The sequence below is a fragment of the Fistularia commersonii genome, chromosome 12 (genome assembly GCF_037954325.1).
Source record: "Fistularia commersonii isolate RoL2024-O1a breed Wild chromosome 12, RoL_Fcom_v1.0, whole genome shotgun sequence".
Taxonomy (NCBI): Eukaryota; Metazoa; Chordata; class Actinopteri; order Syngnathiformes; family Fistulariidae; genus Fistularia; species Fistularia commersonii.
Genome location: NC_141295.1, coordinates 11,580,917 through 11,597,536, shown reverse-complemented (window position 1 = coordinate 11,597,536; position 16,620 = coordinate 11,580,917). Strand labels below are relative to the sequence as shown.

Genomic DNA, 16,620 nt, shown 5'->3' with positions numbered 1-16,620 from the left:
TGAATGACTCAGAGAAATCAAACAGGGTTCGACAAACATCATTTTGTTTGTCCACTGAATCAGGCAGATGAACCATAAAATTACAACTCTAAACGTCTCTGGCCAAAATCAGACGTATCATTGCCTTCTAAACTATATAGTTTAGAAGTTAGCTTTGTTTATGCAATATCTTTTGTCTTCTTGTATTTTAGGACGGAAGGAAAAAAACGGTCTGGAAACAGTAGTCCTGACATTAGATTTAAAACATTATACATGCATGTACTGTATGTGTATCAATCATCAAGAAATAAAAAAAGAAAATGATGAAAATTATCCAGAATCGAAAAAAAAACATATTTTTTTTACCATTTTGCACTTATGAGAAACCCCAGTGAGTCTGCCTTTGGGGTTACAGAGTATCATATTTTGGACCAGTAGACCAATTTTTCCTTTAAAACCCAAAAGTCATGAACAGATTTTTTTTTTTTTTTTTAGTTTAGTTAGCTTGGTTCGAAATATTAGAGCATCAAGATATTGATTGTACATAAAGACAAGACCAAAGGGTGGGGTGGGGGGGAAAGGAAAATCCATAAACACACCTACTGCGTTGCACAATTTCAAATTCTCCAGGGAACTTTGGAACATGTTGTTCTTTTTTTTGTGTGTGTTGTGAAAGTTGTTTTCTCCTCTTCAACTATAAAAACCAGGGAGTTCTCCTGAACACCACATTACTCGCTTTCTTGCCCGTGACAAGCTGCATACAAGGCGATATGGCTTTTGCATTGCTTGCCATCACTTTCCTGAGCTGGATGTCTTTGAGCTCATCGACTCCTCAGACCTGCGAGGAGCTGGTCCGCCCTCTGCATCGCCTAGATCCTCAGAATCTGCACGGAAGATGGGCTCTTATTGCGGGCACAATGACCAATGTTACACGCCTCGAGGTATTCAGACAGAGAGACAGTGCCACTGTCCACTTCTGCAGCAACACAAGTGAAATAAACGTTGCCTACAAACGTAGCCTGCGTATACACAATGAATGCTTTTATAGTGACTACAATATATCCTTTGATGGTGTGGGATTCACCTACGACAGGAGGGACAAAAATGATTCGTTTTCAACGCTCATCAATACGTGCCCCGACTGCCTACTGATGCGCATTGTGGTGGACTCTGGGAAGCAGGTACATTTGTACCTGTTCAGTAAGAGGAGGCAGCTGGAGGCAGAAGAGATGGAGTATTTCAGAGCCCAGGTCAAATGCTTCAACATGGCTCCACCCGCCGTGATGGATCCTACCAAAGAACTTTGTCCCGAACAAACGTCCAGCCGACCATAAGTCTAACCCTTACGGTTCTTTTGAGAAATCGCCTCAGAACTAAAGGTTGATGGAATTTTTAGGCACTTGTCAGAAGTTGAATAAATTACTGTGTACCGAGAAAACTTGGCTGTTATTGAATGACTAAACTCATGTCTATCAGAGAGATTGGGTTAAATACGCCATTTGAAAACTGTTATTGGTGGTAGTTATCTTGTAGTGCTTATGGAGGAGTTGCCACATACCAAAAAATAATTAGCTTTAAAAGAACACCATTGAAACAGTTCCAGTTGATATTTCATGTGGTAGTGTGACACTATTCAGGAGCATGCAGCTACCAGGTACATTTGAGTGAAAAAATGTTCTATTGGTAAAAATTTGAACCCTCTTGAGGAGGTTTATAACAAAAAGTTGATCAGAAAACTCACGCTTAGTGTCAAGGGAGAAAGAAAAAGGGAAAACAGTTAATAATCATCCAGTGATTCTCTTGGCTGAACCAACAGCGTGGGTTTGGTATAAGTCAACATCAGATGATGAACAAACAAGGTTTAATCACGACAAAAATAAACTCAACAATCAAGTTTCTTTTAAATCTACTTTGGACAGGATCTGGACTCAACCACAATATTAAAAACCTGGGAAAAATGTTTTCTTTGTTTGGCATTAAAACTAAAAATGGCTGTCTTGGAAATTGACAAGGTGTACTGCTCAGCATGAGATAACTTCGCTCAAAGTCAGTTGTCTCTCTGTGTTCCGCTGACTTTTGGTTTTCACATTTTTGTTCTGCGAAAGCAGGACCAAATTTGGCTTTCAAATGACGGCCATACCCTTTTCATCAATAGATTTGAAAGCTCCAAGTGTTTTATTATGCACAGATGTTATGTGATGACTGGTTCTCCGACACTCAATGCAAAGAGTTCCCATTTTTTACAGGAGATATATTTTATTTCAAACCGAAAAACTTGCAGTCTCAGTTCTACATGCTCTCCGCATTCAACACGTCAGTCCATTCAGGGCTCAGGCGCTCCTGGGACTCAAAAGTAAATCCAGTAAAAATACAATTATTTCATTCTAAAATGTCAATGACCTTCCAAATTGTACATTGATGAAACCGATCTCAGACCGATATGTGTAACTTGTTTTAGACTGAATAAAATGTCTGGGTCCTACATTTGAATGACCTTTGAGGAAAAAAAGAAAATCCAATTAAATAGTTCAGGTTAAGAGTAATTAAATACAGACAATGTCCTCTCTTATAAAATACAGATTTTATCAGCTGAATTCCATATTTTCATGATGGAAAAGACCCAATTAACGATGAGCGTACATAAAAACAGTTGATAATGAAATATTCTGTCCACTATATTTGAGCGCTGTGATTTGTATGGCTTCTCTGTTTGCCAGGAAAATATTTTCAAATCATGTAAAAAAAAAAACAAACAAAAAAAACATCACACTTTCTTCCCCATTCTGAGCAGGAACTTCAGAGTTCAATCATCAAACTCACAAGGCACATTAAACAATGAAAAGTTCAGTCCAGCTCTCCTTCCATGTTTAAATAGGCTGAGATTTTCCTGCTATGTCACAGCTATGAGCTGAAAAGGTGAAAGAGAAATTATGGCCGGGGTCAGACAGGAATGGTTAGAGTATCTTCAAAAAGGATGGGTGCATAAAGAAAATGAGGGAATGTATTTTGCAATGAACTGCCAGCAGACTGAAAGATGATGGCAGCGGGAGAGGGATTATTGGACAGTGATTATTTACATGATGGAGCAGCACTGGCATGTTTTACGTTTTGAGGCCTCGGACTCCCCTTCTGGATGTGCCCGGGCTGGAATGTGTGTCTCTGTGTTTTCTTGGCTGTTAATGGCTGGTGGCTCTGTCTGGCTGTCAAAGGGCTTGGTCTGCGAGAGCAGGGCCTGCTCCTCTCCAGGGTCTGCCTGCAGCCTGTGATTCTCCTGGGGGTCAGTCAAAGGCACCTCCTGGAATAGACAAGGGATGGCAGCAACATTTTCAGCTCCCCCTGGTGGTGATACATCTTCATCTTCATCCTCTGGTTCCAGTTGGGACTCAGGAACCAGCTCTGGCTCTTTGGCGGCTGTGGAAGGTTGTGACTCAGAATACACGGGCAGCAGCGCCATTGGAGTGTCCTCTAGAATTTGGACTGTAGTATTCACTTGCATAGAGGATTCTGCTCCTATTTGGTATTCTTCTGCTTCATCAGCTTGTTTGGATCTGTCTTGGTTTTCTATTGCATCGGCTTGAACATCTGCATTGATATCTGCATCTTCAGTTGCTGACTGAACCTCTCCACTCTGTTCATCTGATCCACACTTGTCAGACTCTTCCAATGTCTCTGGAATTACTTCTGTTTCAGTCGTTTCCTTCAAATCATTCCCTTCAGCCTCGCTTTCAACTGAACTTGGCTCAATGGTTTCCTGTTCTTGATCATCTTGTTGGGTCAGATCTTCAGGTCCATCATCCCCTTCATCTGAGATCATCACACGTTCTGCTCTCATAACCAGAGTCTCTCCTTCTGCCTCATCACTGCTAAAATGTGGAACCGTATCCGGGTCCATCTCAGGTGCAGCCAAGCTTACCCCATTTTCCGAATTTGAGCCCAAAACAAACTCCGATGCTTTGTTTGTTTCATTGGCAGTGGATTTGGTCTCATCTGAACTATTTATGTCTGGGCTTCCTCCACCATTCATCAGGGGATGCACTTCTTCATCTGAACGTGGCTTTTGATTGGCTTTCATTTCATCTCCACCAGCTCCTGAAGACATGAAACTGGATTAAAAGCTTTCCTCAACAACTGTGTAAAAATGTATTGTACAGGATTGATTGCAAACCATTCCTGAACAGCCTTTTACTTTACTTGGCCATCAGCGTGCCAGCATTCATTTTCAGGAGATCAATTCATTGTGATTATGATCGAGTCACCATCTAGTAAATAGCAATTAACTATAATTTTAGACAAAACTGGTGGTTTCAGGGAAAAACTAGAAATGTCGAGAAACACAAAAGTGAAGTCCTGAGAGATGACAGAACAATACATACGGGCGTCTTATGAATCAATACAGATTAAGACCCTGCATTTTGGTTTACACAGAAAAGGATGTGCTGATTCTAATCCCATTTGGCAGCTGGAGCTGACCTTTTGTCCTCTCAAACCGCATGCAATGCACTCCACATCATATTAATATTAGTATTTCTATGCAAAAGCCTAAGTCATCATGCATAAATATTCATCAGTGTGTATGATCTCTTTTGTGAAACAGGCAAGCCATTCCTTGCCCCTCTTTATGACCAGCAATAAATCTATAGTTTAAAAGAAAATCTATTGTTTATTTCATAAACTATAAAGGGCTGTCAATAGATGTGTTTTAACAACAACATAAACAGAAGACATATAGCCTTTTTAAGCATTTTAAAACATGCAGTGCTGATCATGTTAAATTTATGAGAATTTATTAGTGCATGTTAGTGTCCAACAAGTGACAAACCGTTATACCCACCTAATTCTGTTGCATGGTTTTCTCCATTCTGCACGGCACCATCTTCATCCATATCTGAGAAGGCGATCATTTGAATTGATGCAAAATTAGCAGGCAGCGACACAGAGCAAGTACAGTAAAGTACTGCATGATGAGAAACTGATTTGATTGCACATTTGATGTTTTTTAAGATAATGCTGTTTTGACTGTCTTGAATTTTTAATTGAGGAAAGAAGCATGTAGCGTTATGGAAATATCACGATATGGGTTAACTTGAGCGGAAAATGTATGGTCAGTCTCCTTCTGTATAAATAGTATCCTCTCCAAATTTATAATTTTTCAGGGAAAAGATTGAGATGAACACAGAGCATCAAAGGAGGATAACCGAGGCAAATGAAAATGTATTGCATTATCATTTTAAAAGCAGAAGAAGCACAGCTGTGGCTAACAGGTGGCAGCAGCCAGTGAGGCAGCGTCTAAACACAGCACGGAATTTGCGTGATCAAAGAGGAACGTCACTCCCTGGTCTGAGCTGAACTCCGCGAGGTCCATTATTATAAAAAGCGGCATAACTTATAAAAGGTGTTGAGAGAGCCAGGGAATGGCTGAAAGGAGTGTGGGGAGTGAGAAAGTGTGCATATGAGTGAGACAGGATTGGTGAATTAACCCGGCAAATTGGAAGAGCACCGCAGAATCCTTTTTCTTGGGTGGAAAAGGAGCAGATATCACATAAAAAAGCTTGAATTGTACGCATTTACTGTTCAACACTTTTTATAGTTACAGACAATTATTTTACACATGAGAAGCAGAGGAATGGAACATTTATTTTTTAAGTATCAAGGCAACAACTCAAAGTGTCAGGGTGAGAAATCATGAGACCGCCTCTTGAGCTTTAATGTAACCATGAGTTAATGTTAGCAGATGGGTTAACAAACACCTGGGAAATGTTTTCATAGAGCATGAGCACCTTAATTCCTCACAAGCAGGAGCGGCTGGTTAGTGGTGTAAAACCTCCACAATTAGAAAACTTTCACCACTGCCTGCCTCTAAATCCACAAGTAGCAAAACCAAAATGCTAGGACTTAATATCAGACAGTAAAGAGCAGCCGATGTATGTTTTAATAACACTATGTGTAGCATTGAAATTCTTTGGACTATCAAGTCAAGATTTAGACCAGGAGCAATTAAATACCATACTCAACACCCATAAGCAGCATCAACTGAATAAAATAGTGAATGGCAACGATTGCCAGGCCCTGCATTTTCAAAGATTATATACAGGCCAAAGACCGTGTTCTAAAATGTCGTCCATAAATGTATCATTTCAGCCTACCATTGACTTTAATAGACTCTCCGCTTCCTTCGTCTGTCACTGTTACTGCCTCCTGTTGGATTAAGAGAAAATAAAGATTGGTCATTGAAATTATGATCCTGCAATTTTGCAGCACACTATAGTGAATTCTGGAAACAAATGAAAAACAAAGAATGAGATGTACTGCTTTGAGAAAATGGACAGATAATGCCTCTGCCCTTGTAAATAGGAATATTCTCAACATATCTGCTAAATGTCATAAATGGGTTGTGCTTGTGTTTTCATACAGCAGCCTTTACATTCGGACTAGACTGACAGTGTCATGGGTTGATCAGCAGTAAATAGCAAGACATTTCCATAGGGCATGTGGAAAAAAAAGCTAAACTAAATTTGGACACATCTTGCAGAGAGGAAGAGACATAAATAATTGTTTTAATCAAAAGGTAAATGCCAGACTGCCTAGAAGGATTACCTAATGAAGTTTTAACCTTTTTTAAAACTTCTATCCCAACTGGTACTGGTTAGGAGAAAAGCACTATGTTATTACTGGATATTATCTTTTATAATAACGCTGCGCTGCACACATAGTGTCAACACATAGAAACCCACTAAAATAACTGGTTGTAAAAGCATGTGGAAATTGGAAAGTACTTGAGAAACTGCTGTAAAAAACCCTGAGTTCATGGAAATGAAATTGGTTTCTGAATATTTATCCAAATTATTATTTTGCCATCATTAATTAGCATGTGGCACTGATAATGCATTAATCCATTGAAGCAAATCTTTCATCAAATAACTCAATAATTTTTTTCCAAGCAATTTTCATGAACGCCTGTTTACCGTCATATGTCTTGTGTGTGTATCATATGTCATATGTGTGCACATAGAAACATGAAAGAAAAGCTGATATTAACACTAAGTATCTCTCATGAAGTATGATATTCTTATATTGTGTAATTTGTTCATACTAAATGGTACCTTATTATGAATTAGGTGGATAAAGAAACATGCCTTTTGTTGGTGGGATGGGAACGGTAAATCACGTTGAATGTTGACCATAGGAAAAGAAAAGTATTCTTTAATGCCTGCTATGATAACGTTCTGTAAAAAATCTCTGAGAAAGCAACAGGGAAGGGGGGAGAAGTAATAATTTATTCTACAGTAAAGAACTGTGAGGTGATGTAAATATGCAGATGCTTTGCTAAAGACGTTGCAGTTGATCAAGAGCTGAATTGTTTATGTAACATGCTTTGTATGTAAAGTTCTCTCTGTTCAACATCTGGTGTTACATCAAAGGTACAGCCAGCAAAGAACTGCAGAAACCCACAGATAAAAGTTGATGACATTTTAAAACCTAATGAGAGAGGATGGAGTGAGGTTGTGGAAAACAATTTCTTACCCCCTTGGTGACCACAGACTGCATGTAGGAGCTCTACTCACATTTTCGCCATCCTGCCTCTCTTCTTTTAACTCCTCTCCTTCTCCTGTTATCAACTGACTATCCAACCTGTGGAACAAACACACACAAGGTTGCACAAACAATGATGTAAATACAAAGCAAGAATATATTTAAAGTTGAGTTATGATAATTCCATTAAGAACACGGTGTCAGCTACTCTTTTGTCAGCTTCATTCTATACTGTTGTGTTCTTCAAGCCCTGAAACGTACGACGTGTGACACTTTTTAATAGTATTTTATAAAAAGCCTCAACCCCCCCCCCCCCCCCCCCCCCCCCCGCAGCTGTGAAGGCGGGATTATACTATGGCTCACTACTTGTCAAAACAAAACATTTTCACCTCATAAACTAAGAAAATGCAGAATGGAAATGTGGCAACTCATCTCGATAAATAAAACATGTGACAGAATACTGTCACAACTCGAACACACACACACCATGACTGTACTTATACCTCTGTCCCTCAGAATGCTGGGTCGGAGTACCCCACAGGGGGGAGCGAGGGCTGTCCGGGGAGGTCGGGGACAAAGGAGCTCCTTCCATCAGCCACTGGTCCCTGAGAGACTTTCTCTGGAATCAGACAGGGGAGAGAAGAGGGACAACTAATGAGCTGACTGCAATGTGATTTTGTTGAGTTATCCCTGAGTCCAAACGCGTATCTGTGTCCCACGGTCTACGTTGTGTAGTAAAATAAAGATTAAAATATCATGCCTCTTGCTGGCCAAATCCACGGTCCAAATTTTAAAACACCCTGGGTTTAATCAGAAAATGCACCTGAACATATGTCAGTCAATACTGATAATATGCCAAGGTGCCTTTGGTTGTAGACAGGAAATGTAATATCTTGAATATTGACATACTGCTCCTGGTCATTTAGAGATGCACCTCAAATTTAGGTAGAAATCATATAATTTAGTGTCCAACATGGCTGATCAATTTATTTACCAGACTCACAACTTTTCATCAGATTCTCTGCATGACAGCATTTACAAGGCAAATAGGCAAATTTTGCATTTCACTGTGATGGGAACAACAACCTCACCCTCAACATGGACAAGACCAAGAAGATGATAGTGGACATGAGGAAGGAGAGGAGACCTCATCAGCCACTATTCCTCCGAGGTCCAGAGTTTGAGAGGGTGAGCAGCTTAAAATACCTGGGTATCCACATAAACGAGGACCTCACTTGGTCCCTCAACACCACGCAGACGTCAGGAGGGCTGAACAGCTGCTGTACTTCCTGAGGAGGCTGAGGAGGTTTGGCATGTCGCCTAAGATCCTCAGCAACTTCTACGTCTACATTGTTGAGAGCATCCTGACCAGCTGCATCACCGCGAGGTACGGAAGCACCACTGCCCTGGACCGCTGACACCTGCAGCGAGTGGTAAGGACTGCAGAGAGGATTGCCAGAACCCCACTGCCTTCTCAGCAGAGCATCCATCTCCACAGAGTCCACAGGAGAGCTGCCTCCATCACCAAGAACCACGCCCGCCTCCAACATGGACTGTTCACACTCCTGTAACTCTCCAGCCAGAGTTACAGGAGTTTGTAATGTAGAACAACACGATTAAAGAACTTGTTCTAACCAACTGCCATCAGACTCCTAAACAGCTAACATTCATTCTTTCTACACATGTTACTACTGCCCATTTAAACTGCACTCATCCTTGTACCTGCACTTTGTGAGTTGCACACCAAACTGCACTCAAATGTCTTTTTCCACTGCCACTGATCCATTGCACTGTTCATATTGAACAGTATTTATGATAACATATTAACATACTTATGATAATATTTACACTCTTCCTATCAATACATATCCAAATGCACTGCGGACAGCAAAGTAGGAATTTCACTGTACAGGGAAACAGGTTTCTACACCGTGTATGCGACAATAAGTGCTTTGAATCTTGAATTCATAATGATAGTGGTTGCTGCTCAGACATTGCAACCGAGCAACAACTAACTGTACACACTGTTCAGGCTCCACTTTCAACACAATTTGCGGCAAAACTTTGTCCCAGATAAATAAATTACACATCATATGAACAAATATTCAATGTTTTTCCAATTTCATTAAAAATGTATGTGCACATTTCCTTAAAATGACAAACTTAGCTCCAAGAAATGAAAACAAACAGACAATGCTTTGCGCTGTACGTATTGAAAACTTCAGTGAAATAGTCTGAAACAGACGGTATTCAAAAAAACTTATAAAGAATGATTTTCCCATATTGCAACCTGCAGATATTTGTGTCTTTTTTCCCTGAGCAAAAATCTGGGCCACTGAAATGACCCTGAGAAAAATAAACAGTCCTTTCTGACTGTAGACACAGTTCTATCTCGGGCTGACCCTGACAAGTATATGAGGACTTTTACGTCAGAGACGATAAAATATTGTCATTCTTACTGCAGTTATGTGATTATTGACACAAAGATTAAATACAAATGCAGTTTAGATAAACAGCTATCGTTACAGCAACTGTGGAGGCTAATGTTTGTTTTTTTTTGCCCCATAAGATGGAAGCATCTGAAATGTCAAACTCCCCTCAAACCTATGGTGTCATGTTTCCAAAAAATATCTGGCAACCGTAAGTCAGTAGCTGCCTAACAAGCTATAAGCGTCACAAGACCATCACTGTGTTTTCTCCCAGAGAGCAGAACAAGCCTTACACTGTTCCCCGCTCTGAGCGCCTGGCTGGCATGACACAAGCCTTTCTAAATGTTCCTGCAGGGCAGGAGCATACCTCGGGCTACGGCTCCTTCCAATCACAACATTCTACACCCATCAGCAAAAACCTTACAACCCCTGTAGGTTTAGTATCAAGTGTAATATAACAGCCCAGCAATTAATCCTGCCTTCATTAGGGATTTTTATTGAATCTGCTTGACAGAATGATTTACTTATTTTAATCATTTGGGAGGCTGTAATTTGTGATGCTGCACTCCTAACCATGCCACCGCCTCCTGTCAACTTTCTTTTTCTAAAGAAGTGTGACAAATCATTGTAAAATTTGAAAATTATGACGCGCAAATCCATTTTAAGCTATTAAAAGCAATGCGGTCTTTACAACCTCAAAGATAAACGCCCAGTACAGCCTCAATGTCATGTTTTCAGATAATGAAACATTATTGTCCACGAGCGCACATTCAATTCACAGTGTAAATATCAGACACATTCTGTGTCATTTACAATTTGATGCACATATGGATACCTGATTACACACATACACAAAATATACACAATTTGAGGAATGTTCCCCAAGGGAAGTGTAAAACAGTGGAGTAGGAAGTGGGAACGCCAACCTGGAAATCATGTGCAAACAATAGGGAAACACTGTGACTTTCATAGTGTGTAAACACTCTCATAATATCTGATTTCAGCTAAGGAAGCCTTCCATGTTGCAAGGGTCCGGTTTGATCAGGAAGTCTGGCCCACTTTAAATTGTGTATGTGAGTGTTGGGAGCATGTGCGCAAAAAGGAAATACAATTGGAGGCTGTCCGTCTGCTAACAAGTTAGAATGAGTCTATGGGGTATTAACGTCGCTGCTTCTATGGTTCAGATTTCAAGTGACCCAATTCAATATTTTTACTCCTTTGTCACAGTCTGGGTCTGTATCAAAAACTTGTGAGCAGGAAAACAAATTAAGAGAATCAAATGTTCTCATATTAATTCTAGGCCTCATTCAAAACTGAAAGGAGTCAGATGTACAGCCGACTATTTCTTGTTAACACTAGGTGCACATCTCTAAAGAAGCCAATATTTAGCAATGAAATTGCATCATATTGTCTCACTCACTGCAGTTGCTACTGAAGGAAACATATGTGCAACTAAAGATGCACACTAATGATTCTGGCAGAACAACAGCTTACATTATTTTGCTCTTGGCTGCTTCTGTTGGATGTTGCCGGTGGCTCTCTTTTATTTCTGTGTAAGCTTGAGTATTATTATTTAGTCAGCCATTTGTTTTACTTTTCCCTTTTTGCACATTTAGAATGTATAAATACAGATAAATGATATGTATCTTTATGAAAACTAAATGTAAGCTGGTAGTCATAGGTTTAGAAAATAGGGAACAAATTGGAACCAGACAACATTTCCTGTCATGCATGTGCATGTGCATGTGCATGTGCGTGAAAGATTGAGACTGCTCAGAACATCATGAGATTTATGTCAGACCTTGAGTTGCTGTAGTCTTATTTTTTCATCCTCCATCTCTCGTTTTACTCTGTCCTGCTCCTCTTGTAGCCGACGCTTCTCCTGAAAGAGGACAGGAAGGAGAGAGGGACAGGAATTGAAAGGGATTATACATATTCATTTTGAGAGCTCAGTAAAGAGGTTGTGACACTATTCATTTAATGATGTATTTTTTGTTGTTGTTCTTTTTATTGAGAAAATGTAGACAGAAAAATTGAAATCAGGAGCATTTTGTTCAAACATACAAGGAGTTAAGAATTTGCTAACAGTCACACAGAAGAAGAGACAGTAATGAATAAGCCAAACTGGGAAAGAGTAAAACCTGGTCGACCATCTGTCACAAGGACACATTTATCACAGACATCAGGTACAACCATGGCAACCTGATGTTGACTGAGGAACCAGGGACTCCTTTGCTCACCAAACAGCACTTCTTTTAAATTATTTAGTAGTGACAGACAGCCGAGCGAACACGGCTACAAGTCTCTTTCTCCCTGTAAACACAATTTGTGTGTGTGTGTGTGTCTGTCTGTGTGTGTGTGAACTCACAGCGATGGCCTCTAGTCGCTGTTTGTACTTCTCTGCCTCATCCATACTGGCACCTGTGACACAATAAGATGAGGCCAAAGGTTAAAGATCAGAGGTTAAACATATATTCTAAGGCATTTCGGGGGTCTCTGTCCTCTGTGGCTTAAAAAATGAACCTTGGCCAGGATTTTACATTAATTATTTACGACTCCCAAAAACAATAATTAAGATTTCTTTTGTCCTCCATTGAGACATTACCTAGCTTTCTAGGTTCACATTTTTTCACCATTGCAAGTATTTATGCATTTGTGGTCATTTGAATCTGCAGAGGGAGACAAATGAACAGCACTTCTGCATAACTTTCCAAAGTCAAGGAGTCCCAATCTCAGCTACATCCGAGGATATAGAGCTAGTATTGAAAACACAAAAAGAGGGGTTGGATTGGTACCCTTTCTATTTGTGAAGTATGTAATTAGACAAGTATTTTGCAACCTTAACATAAATGCCTTCCCCACACTCCTTTAAGCCTTTTCTTCCGTCAGTGACATAACCTCAGGCATCACTAGCACAATGAGCATGGACGATGGCATTTTTTTCTGTGAACCAACACTAAAGATGGGAATATCTAAGCTCGGTAAAACAAAGAGGTTCACAAAATACCATAGAGTAATCAAAGAACCAGCCTTTAATGAAGTCCCACCATCCTCTGGTCTTAGAAAAAAATCCCCACTGAAATCTTCTCAGTAGAGCAACTATTTTTCGAAGAGTGTGTTAGTTGAATTCTTCATTAAAACATTTAAATTGTATTGTTGTCCTTCAACTGCTTCCTTTTAAACTCAAATTTCTTTCCCAATGGCCTACTCCTTATTTTTTACTATCCGTTGTCCAAATTCTTAAAACAGGATTAAGGCACATACTATTCTAAATAATTCCAAAGAAGTTCATGTATGACGTCACCGCTATGTTAAAGAGGATGCAGATTATTTCAGTGGGAAACTGTACATGAGGCTTCTACCACAAAGTATGGACTTTTCTTTGGTGGGGGGAGGAGGCTAGGTACATAACCAGGTACTGTATGGTAAGAAAGAAAGAAAGAAAGAGAGAGAGAGAGCGAGAGAGAGAGAGAGAGAGAGAGAGAGACAGACAGACAGACAGACAGACAGAGAATGTGTGAGCACGGACGCATGCACACATGCACACAGTTACAAATGCTTATGTTTGTGAAGGTATTAGAATGAGTCCTCCTTGTTTCTCTCTAGAAGGCCCTCTGTAAAGTCTATGCTATTCTACTTATCCAGTATCATGGATCTTTACCACAAAGGGGTTCTTAGTTTTTATAGTGAGCAAGTGAGCAACTACTGTATTCTAACTCAAAAAGAACTCCTACCACAAACCTTCAGGTATTATAATGTGATGCGGTCAACATAATCATTGTATAGTATAGTTTGAATGAAGCACACGTAACGCAAAGCAAGTAGACTTGGGGAAACATTCAGGTCTCAAGACACCTCCATTGTAATGAAAGACATGCCAGAGGATGTTTCCTCATCTAAAATTTTCCCTACGAGAGCAACTGAGGTATAGCAACAAAAGCTCATTTTGGTAGTGTTTTGGATGACTGGAGGTGCTGTGACAGCTTACAGTATAACCCTCCTTAGGGACGGGAGGCTTGTGTCTCATCAGGGCTCCAGGAGAGCGCCTAGAATAGCATCCAGAGATAAACAAGCAAACACAAACAGAGGCTTTGATGAGAAGGTATTGAGGAGCTCCCTTTAGACACGCACTGACTTCGATAATTAGACGAGGTACAGGAGGATCGAGCAGGAAGGCTGACAAAGTCATAAAGTTAGTTTAAAGAGAGAAAGTCAAGATGGTTCGGTTAGAAGAGACAGAAGGAAAAAGACAGGACTTGAGGTGACAGAAAAATAGTGGTACTTATGGTGCGGTTGGTGGGAAGACACGTCTTGTAAATAAAAACATAGATAACTTAAAAACATGAAACTCTCTTACTTACCTGTCAAGCAAGATGTGATTCAAGCATAAACATAGTAATGAAGAAAGGGGAACAACCTAGGAGCCTTCATGAAGTGTTCCTGAATCAGCTGAGGGGTTTCAAGTGCTCTAAAAGACTAACCTGAGCTTAAAATGTATAATCAGAACAGGAAAAAGGGGAGATTAAATAAGATAAAAACTCAGGTCAATCTACCTGCAGACCAAAAAATGACATCTGAACAGCGATATCAAAGAAGGCTTAATATATTTGGATGATTCATTTCATCCATGCTTGAGAGCTGAAATGGTTAAACTATTCAGCATTCAACATTTGAGAACTGTAAGAGACACATTTATTCAAGACATTTTATTTTCACTCTCTCGATGCCTCAATCAGCCTATGATATCTAACACTATCTTGGTGCAGCAAAGACACCCCATCTCCCAGGTTTACACCCACCGCAAGAGATGCCATGCATATTTTGTACAGTATCCAAAATTCGCTTATGACTACTAAATTTTTACTGTAACAGCAAATTTTATGACACTCCCTCAATAAAACATGCTATTGTGCATTGAGGTGAAGAAGCGAAATGTTTATCAAATTCATTTAACAATAACAATTTAAATGTATTTAACAAAATACTGCTTCACTAGATCATACCTCTGTTGGTTAACACTATATGCAATATGACTCCCTGTGAAAAAACATCACTATTAAACAAATACGTCAAGTAACAGTAACGGTTTCACGTTGAACTATACTGAAATCATACCTGAACTGACTGAAGAGACAAAGTGCAAAGAAAAATAGCCAGCTTGTTTCTTTTTCGAGGAAACAGTGTGTCCTAAGTAAACATTTCCCAGTTATGCAAATCAATGGCTGCCTGACCTCAGCCATATGACCTCCTGCGCTCAAGACTTTCAAGGTGTGTATTCAAACTCAGACTCAATCAGAGAGGACAGACGCAGCGAAAGGGAAAAAAGTGTAAACAGGATGAAACAGTGTCTTTAAGCAGAGAAAGTACTCAAGAGTCTGGGCATAAGTATACTGAGCATTAAGCATTGAGATAATGAATTGCATTGGATTGTACTTGTGCAATATAATCTCAGTTCAGGTGCTGTGTTACTGTACAAGACAGTGACAAATGCCAGTCAATTGTAAAGACTGCTCATTTGTGTGTGTGTGTGTGTGTGTGTGTGTGTGTGTGTGTGCCCGTGTCCGTCTGTTTGTCTATCTATCTATAGGAAGTCTAACAGCATCTCAGTCATTCAAGACAACCAAAGTGTCAACTTGATTTCATTGCAAACATTCCTTTTGCCTTGGTGTAAAAGAACGCATAAATTCTTTCAGTATATATATGCATGTTTATATAACAATGTATATTTGCATAGTGAGGTGCCGTGAAGTCTAAATGCTGAGTGCTGAAGTAGTGACATTAGCTCTGTGGGAACAGATGGAAGAACAGTTGGATGTCTGGAATGAAAAACTTGAAAGAATTACTTAGTACCACAGCTTGTGGCCTTCTCAAACACATGTGCATGAACAGACAGACAGACAGACAGACAGACAGACAGACAGACAGACAGACAGACAGACAGGCGCACACTTTAGTCGGGCTGAATTTCAGGCTATTTTTTGATGAAAAAAACAAAACTCCAGATCTCTTTCTTGACAAAGGATTTTGTGAAATGCAATCTAATCCAGAGAGATCTAGTACACAAGAATACCCAAATTATTATTCTTATATTTTTTCAAACTATGCACAACTGAAGCATTTTCTGATGGTTTCAAGGGTCTCTGAAGGACGATGAAAGTGGTAAATATGCTGAAACACAGCATTAAGTTCCTGAGACCACTGTAGCTCTGTATTAACTGGCATGCATAAAGTAGCGTTATTGGCAGTGTTTCATACATCTCATAGATCCAGCAGATGAACTGGATAAACAGTCTATGAAAAGCCCAAGTTCCAGGAATCCAAGGCACGTTCCAAAAATTAGCTTACTCACATAAAGTACTACAGTCCAAAATGGACATGCTGGCATATTTTTCGAGTGAGGTGAGAGTACAGCAACCTTACCTGGATCCTGAGATGGACCCTGGAAGCAGAGGAGCGTGAAAATTAGAAACTTATGAACGCTTGGACAATGTCTCAGAAGAAGCGGTTTTCATTGGGTAGAAAAAAATAGATTGGGTCTGTCAGCTGATGATTCTGTAATGAAATGAACTGGATGCATGGGTTTGCTTAAAAGTTAAAATGTGACTGTTTGAAGATGAAAAAAACATGTTCTTGAAAAAGCTAATTCCACTGAACACATAAAATACACAGGGTCGGTAAAACA

At 39.8% G+C, this 16,620-nt stretch overlaps 2 protein-coding genes across 4 annotated transcripts in view; one reads left to right on the top strand and one right to left on the bottom strand.

Moving 5' to 3' along the window:
• The first annotated feature begins 696 nt into the window (after window positions 1-696).
• LOC147228820 (uncharacterized) lies at window positions 697-1,417 on the top strand. The gene has a single exon (XM_086157109.1). The coding sequence runs from the start codon at window positions 750-752 to the stop codon at window positions 1,311-1,313; it is 564 nt and encodes a 187-aa protein (XP_086013235.1). The 5' UTR covers window positions 697-749; the 3' UTR covers window positions 1,314-1,417.
• Window positions 1,418-2,215: 798 nt separating this feature from the next.
• palm3 (paralemmin 3) overlaps window positions 2,216-16,620 on the bottom strand; it is a 39,101-nt gene continuing 24,696 nt past the window's right edge. The window contains exons 2-8 of one of the 3 annotated variants that reach the window (XM_086157099.1): window positions 12,307-12,359; window positions 11,740-11,820; window positions 8,013-8,128; window positions 7,542-7,608; window positions 6,123-6,174; window positions 4,811-4,864; window positions 2,216-4,068 (exon numbers count right to left, since the gene is read on the bottom strand). In XM_086157099.1, coding sequence (XP_086013225.1) covers window positions 3,053-4,068; window positions 4,811-4,864; window positions 6,123-6,174; window positions 7,542-7,608; window positions 8,013-8,128; window positions 11,740-11,820; window positions 12,307-12,351 — 1,431 coding nt within the window. In that variant the 5' untranslated portion in view covers window positions 12,352-12,359 and the 3' untranslated portion in view covers window positions 2,216-3,052. The remainder of the gene's footprint in view (window positions 4,069-4,810; window positions 4,865-6,122; window positions 6,175-7,541; window positions 7,609-8,012; window positions 8,129-11,739; window positions 11,821-12,306; window positions 12,360-16,620) is intronic. The other 2 variants (XM_086157100.1, XM_086157101.1) reach the window with 2 other exon arrangements.

What these genes read in the sequence shown, in the direction of transcription:
- LOC147228820 (XM_086157109.1), top strand. Translation starts at nt 750, where the DNA reads ATGGCTTTTGCATTGCTTGCCATCACTTTCCTGAGCTGGATGTCTTTG.